This window comes from Manacus candei, unplaced genomic scaffold (genome assembly GCF_025592945.1).
Source record: "Manacus candei isolate 608988 ecotype Guabito, Panama unplaced genomic scaffold, ASM2559294v1 h1tg000028l, whole genome shotgun sequence".
Lineage (NCBI taxonomy): Eukaryota > Metazoa > Chordata > Aves > Passeriformes > Pipridae > Manacus > Manacus candei.
The window spans coordinates 6,934,698-6,940,729 of record NW_026138076.1 but is presented as its reverse complement, the minus strand read 5'-3'; the positions used below and the strand labels follow the sequence as shown (position 1 = coordinate 6,940,729).

General features: G+C 48.4%; 1 protein-coding gene across 1 annotated transcript; it reads right to left on the bottom strand.

Annotated features, from left to right (window-relative positions):
• Nucleotides 1–422: 422 nt before the first annotated feature.
• UCHL1 (ubiquitin C-terminal hydrolase L1) lies at nucleotides 423–5,745 on the bottom strand. Its single transcript, XM_051790106.1, has 9 exons — nucleotides 5,395–5,745; nucleotides 5,282–5,293; nucleotides 4,520–4,648; nucleotides 3,473–3,623; nucleotides 2,172–2,257; nucleotides 2,049–2,096; nucleotides 1,577–1,646; nucleotides 1,155–1,213; nucleotides 423–848 (listed from the first exon to the last, which is right to left on the bottom strand). The coding sequence occupies exons 1-9, from the start codon at nucleotides 5,425–5,427 to the stop codon at nucleotides 762–764; spliced, it is 675 nt and encodes a 224-aa protein (XP_051646066.1). The 5' UTR covers nucleotides 5,428–5,745; the 3' UTR covers nucleotides 423–761.
• Between the last annotated feature and the right edge of the window lie 287 nt (nucleotides 5,746–6,032).

Below are 6,032 nucleotides of genomic sequence, written 5' to 3'. Positions count from 1 at the left end.
AGATTTGTTTTAGCTACAGATAGGGAGAATAGCTGTTCTAATACTGTCTCCTGTAAGGAAACAACATCAGCTGACTCAGTGGGCATTCTGTTGCTTGTAGCACTAATATAGACCACATTAAGGTACCATTTGAGTGTTCATTTATCACACCTTACCCCTCTAAAAATAAATGCATTCAGGGTGGCAGATTGCAGCTTAAGAGTTTCAAACTGGACATTAGAAAGAACTTTACTAGAACAGTAGTGCAGCACTGGAACACATCCTTCATCCTTGAAGGCTTTCAAGACCTAGAAAAATCAACTGTCCTGCTACCCTGAGGCCAACATTAACTTTTTGCTTAGAGGAGATCTTGCAGGGTCTTTTGAAAACAAGAATTTACAGAGAATGCCACACAACTTCTTTTAGAGAAAGCTAGTGATCAATTTAGTCCATTTATCCAGCAGAACATTTTATTCTCATCAAGGACAAGGAAATATCAACCAACAACTCAATTAACATGACACAGATCAAACAAGCCCTGTTAAGCATTTTCTACTTAACATGTGAAAAAAGAGTCTAAAGATATCTGATGTGTCCAAACTGTTCACATTAAAACTTGAGCTCATCCTTTAACATAAGCTCAGCTGATGTTGCTCTTGTGTATAGCAAAAGGTGGAAATAGTTACCAGAACAGCGGTGTTTAACAAGTACTGAAGCACTGGAATTTAAACTGCATTTACTAGTGTGCTATTAGACTGTTTTCCTTGCATCTCTTCAGAGTCTCAGGCAGACTTGCAGAAAGCCACAGCAGAAAAACGAACTTCTCCTTTTTCACGTTCTGTAAATTGTCTGCAGATCTTAGCAGAATCCTTAGGGATAAAAAAAGGCAGCTGTTTAGACTAAGAAAATGGACTTGCTATAGAGAACAAGTCATTGCTGTTCCTCTCTGAGTCCCACCAACTAAGTCACAAGGTCTTTATAGCACCAGTGGATAAATACATTTAAGAGGTATCTAGCTCTGGGGGACAATACATTTAGTAGTCCTAAATTTGGTAGATTTAAGAAGCACAGACTTGTAGAGCAAGTAGGTACAGCCACTATACACCAAATGCACACTTCTCACCCTTTTATAGGCCTTGCTTTCAGGGAAACAAGCAGTGAGGGAGAAGTCTTACCTTCAACAGCAAGTCATCCGAGCTTGTGCCATGGTTTACAGGAAATGGCATACGGCCATCTGTGAAAGAAAGCCTTATCACTCAGTATACTTAGTATTTCAGAATTAGTAGCACTGAGCACAGTGGGCCCAAACAAGTACACATATGATGATATGTATTTGGGAAGTCAGAACAAATTGTCAATACATAGTCTGAGATGGGGACTGAGTATTCTCAGCTCTACCAGCAAAGACATGCTTTACAAAAGAATTTAGTGCAACCCACCATCAGTTAAAATCTTCGAGGGAAGGTACAAACTGTGTATTGGCTCTGAGAGCCTCAGCAAACAATTTAAGCAGCACTGAGTATCTCGCCTGAGCCCCCAGTGCTGCTGTGAAGCCTGAAGTAGGCCCAGTCCAACTGCAGAGTTAGCAGGATCTTACCCAATTCGTACAGGTGTCCATCCACATTGACAAACAGGATGAAGTGGAAGTTCAAACTGTTGTCCTCAACCTTAGAAGATACCATTAGATACATTTGGAGATACCATTAGACACATTTGTTAGGCTGAAGCTAGTACTGCAAACCCTACATGTGACTACAGACCAAAACAGACAACAACAAAGCAGTAGCAAAGGACTGAAAACTTAAGTTCAGCTGAAGAGATCTGTGGCAAGACCTCTACAAGGTCATGCACCAGAAATCCTAGTGCAGAGTCATGTTTTCAATCTGGATCTGGACCCAAATTTTCAATCTATATTTAAGGAAGAAACCCTGAACAAGTAGTCATCCACGAGTCACTCATTTCTCTGTCCTCATGAAATATAACAGCCATCTGACAGACAAAAAAAAGCTTTATTGCTCTACTACCTTTGTTAATCTCTTTCCCCAATATTTTACACATTCACATCTTACCCGACATTGTCCTTCTTGTGCAACCGAATTGTGGACTTCTTGTATAGCCTTAAGATAAAGCAGATACAGGTTACTACATCCTTAAGTGCTGGTAGCTGTCAGCAGTTTGCATAGTTTATATACCTTATTATTTGCAAAATGCTTAGCTCTCTCTTCAGGAGACAAATCAGCTGTTTCATCAAGAAACTTCTTCAGGGCAGACCCCTCATCTGCACAAGATAATCAAAAATTTTGTTCAGTATGTGTAAAGCATCAGTCACACTTGAGATGCAGCCCACAGTAATCAGTGCTTGTTGCACCAACTACAACTCATTGCATTCAGCCTGTAACTATCTCCTACACAAGCTTATTATTAACTACCACTGGAAGTAAGCTATTTATCCAGAAGCTATTAGTAACAATCTACACAACTAGAGTGTAGCACTTCAGGGTACTCTGGATGGTTGTCTTGAAAGTCACTTTCAAATGGGATGTAGCTTTTCTGATTTTTCCACTGTACATTTGGCAGAAGGGTTCAGTCCTGTTTTGAAGAAATTCAAGAAAGGTGCCAGCTGTAAGGACACATAAGTATTGAGTAACAGAATAGGGGTAGATGAAATTGTCTCACTGCCTTCAAATGAAGGCAGCACTTGCTCATTATGGGATTACTTTGGTTTTCCAGGACATAAATTAGTAGTGCAGTACAAATATGAGTTAAGTTCTGGTCTTCCATGAAAGATGTGCTGCATCATTGCTTCACTCATTTAGAGTGTGTTATTACAGAGAATCTTTTCAAGAAGCAAAACTATGCTCATATGCTTACTATGCCTTCTGCATGTATTTTCTTTGTATAAGACGAAATCCCACACGACACAAAGGGTTCAAATTCTCTTGGAATAATGATAGTTGTATTTTGCAGATCTCCAGTCTTTGAACAACAAAATAATCCTTTTCTATAGGAAGCAAACCATCTAAACTATTATCTCAGCAGGAAAAGTCTACTTACAGACACTTATCATCTCTACAACTTCTCCAGAAAAAAGAAAACATGTTTTAAACTGATTTACAGGCTACTCTGAGCACATTTATTTACATTAGACATAGGTGGCATGAAGAACTCCATCTCTTCAGTTGACATCAAGACCAATGTCAACAACTACTTCTGAACACAGTACTTCCCGATTACAGACAGACTTTGGTCAGTCCTACTATGCGCCCTTTTCTTCTTGCATTGCTCACTAGGACAATACCTCTGCAGCTACCAAACACAAGTCAAAGGTTGAGTCCACATGCCCCCCTCCAAGAGCTGAAAGACCCACTTACCAACTGAAGCAGTTGTCTTAACTTGCTTTGAATGAAAGCCCCATGCCTCCCAATAGCCCACATGCATTCAATCTTCTGTTGTAAAAGTGGAAATTCAAGCATTTCAGAACATTCATACTCACCAAGCTTCACTTTGTCCTTGTTATTAGCAACTGCATGTATCAGACCAATTGTGCCACAGGAATTACTGACTGTCTGCTTCAGGAAATACACCTTGGAACTAATTTCTTGATCCTTTATTTTCTCAGTCTGTTGCTTCCTGAAGTTCTCATGCTGTAAACATGTAACTGTTTTAAGCATTTCAATACAGTTGCCTCTTTTTATTGTGTAAACTACAGATAAGTTGTGCAGGAGAATCAATACCAAGCCTGGACAAGAAAGTCATCTTTGTGGCATAGGTCCAGTAAGCACCATGTCTAAACTGGATTCAGGCCAACACTTAATGGACTGACTACCTGCGTGACTCAGTCATATCCAAAGGTACTGTACTTAGCCCTTCATCTGTTCTGTACACTGGAAATCGCTTGGGGTGGGGAACCATAGAATGGATAGGCTCTTCAATATCATCCCTCAATTGCTTTGGTTCACTGAACAAGACTACTGACATGTCTCTGCAATAATGTGCCTTTGGACCTTCAGGTTACTTCCCTTCGTGAACCTCTTCCCACCAGAACAATGTGTAAACAACTGAGATCCATTACTACTGAAACGTTATAATCCTTCATTTAAAGAACCTGTTAAATATACTTTATTTCAAAGCCCATCTTCTGATTCACTTCCTTAGCATCAAGTGGACTGAATATATTAACCATAGAGAAGTAGTTTAGGCCTTTCTATATCCAATGAGTCAGCACGGTAAAGGAATTGCTATTCCTCATGCTCAAGATCGGTCATGGTTTTTTCTCAGTCTGATATACAAAAGCAGTCTCACAGGAGCATTGGGATAGAATAAGAGGCCTTGTTTTGTTGCTCAGTTCATTTTGTTGCTCAGGTCAGGCGATTTGGAGGCGGGGGCCATGCACAACATTGTCCACCTACAGCCCCAGCGCAAGCCCCATCCACACCCAACCATCTGATGCTCGAGTGGATGACACAGACACACTCCTGGCAGCAGTCAGTGCTACCCGCGGCCAGCCCCCCCCTTCCCCCGCGCGGGAGGGGACACCCACCTGCTCGGTGAGCGGGAACAGCAGCAGCAGCGCGCAGGCCGGGGTCGGCACGGCGCGCAGCGCCTCATCCTCGAAGCCCAGCACGTCCACAAAGCGCCAGCCGGGACCCACCCCGAGGCGGGACAGCACCTGCACAGGGCACAGAGAGCGGTGGCCCGGCCGCGACACCCCCGTCCCGTCCCCGCCCCGCCCGGTGACACAGCACAACGCGCGGCGCCCCCTGCCGAGGGCGCGGGATCAGCGCCGCTCCGCAGGTGCGGCCGCGCCCCGCGCAGCGGAGCCGCTCCGCGCCCATCACGGCAGGGCGGGATGCCAGGGATGGAGGCAGGCGGCGCTCCGCAGGTGCGGCCGCTCCCCAGCGGGGCGGAATGCCGAGGGATGGAGGCAGGCGGCGCTCCGCAGGTGCGGCCGCTCCCCGGCAGGGCGGAATGCCGAGGGATGGAGGCAGGCGGCGCTCCGCAGGTGCGGCCGCTCCCCAGCGGGGCGGAATGCCGAGGGATGGAGGCAGGCGGCGCTCCGCAGGTGCGGCCGCTCCCCGGCAGGGCGGAATGCCGAGGGATGGAGGCAGGCGGCGCTCCGCAGGTGCGGCCGCTCCCCAGCAGGGCGGAATGCCGAGGGATGGAGGCAGGCGGCGCTCCGCAGGTGCGGCCGCGCCCCGCGCAGCGGTACCGTTCCGCACAGGGAGGGCGGGATGCCGAGGGATGGAGAAAGAAGGGGTGGCACCCGCCCGCCCGCGACAGTCCTGCGGCGGCGGCAACTCACTTTGTTCAGCATCTGGAAGACAATGCGGGGGGAGAAGCGTGAGTGCCAGTGAGAGACGGCGCCCCACCACCCGCTCCGCAGTCCCAGCCCCGTCTCCACCGCCCCTCGCGCACCTCGGGGTTGATCTCCATCGGCTGCCAGGCCATGGCTGCAGGGCGGCAGGGAGCCGGGAAGAAGGCAGGCTGCGCCCCAAGCACGACGATGTCCCCGCGGTAGTCGCGCTGCCGAGCCGCTGGCGATGCTGGGGCGCGGAGCCGCCCACCCGGCTCTTATATAGGGGCGGGCTGGCCCACTGCGCGCGGCCGCGGGGGGAGAGGGAGGAGCAGGGCACGGCCGGGGCGGGGGGCGCGGAAGGCCCGCGGTGTGCGGGGCCGGGGGCAGCCCGGCCGGGATGCGGGAGCCGGGTCACCTCCGAGGGAGCGGGGTGCGGCCGGCGGCGAGTGGACCCCGGCCCCCCGACGTTGATGTGGAGAAAGTGCTAGAAGCGAGCCGGCAGCGTGGGCAAGCAGCTGGCATCTCCCGGGGCAACAGGTTTCTCCTTCACCATCAGCCCAGCCCCTGGGCTCCGCTCATCCCAAAAGCCCATGTCTACAGTTATGTGCCTGACCGCTCCTGATCATTAGACCCTGATGTCTGTGTGTTGCATGAAGTATACAATGGTTTCGATACTCAACAAAATCATTAAACACTTATTTTTAAATTTTCAGTATGATTATAAAACCATCATGAAAGTCTCCTGTCTGCTGATTGT

Excerpts from the sequence above, each read along its gene's own strand:
- UCHL1 (XM_051790106.1), bottom strand. The coding sequence starts at position 5,427 with ATGGCCTGGCAGCCGATGGAGATCAACCCCGAG. Across the intron at positions 3,624-4,519 it reads TGTTCCCGCTCACCGAGCAG|CATGAGAACTTCAGGAAGCA; the intron begins GTGGGTGTCCCC and ends ACATGTTTACAG. Across the intron at positions 849-1,154 it reads CGGATGACTTGCTGTTGAAG|GATTCTGCTAAGATCTGCAG; the intron begins GTAAGACTTCTC and ends TTTATCCCTAAG.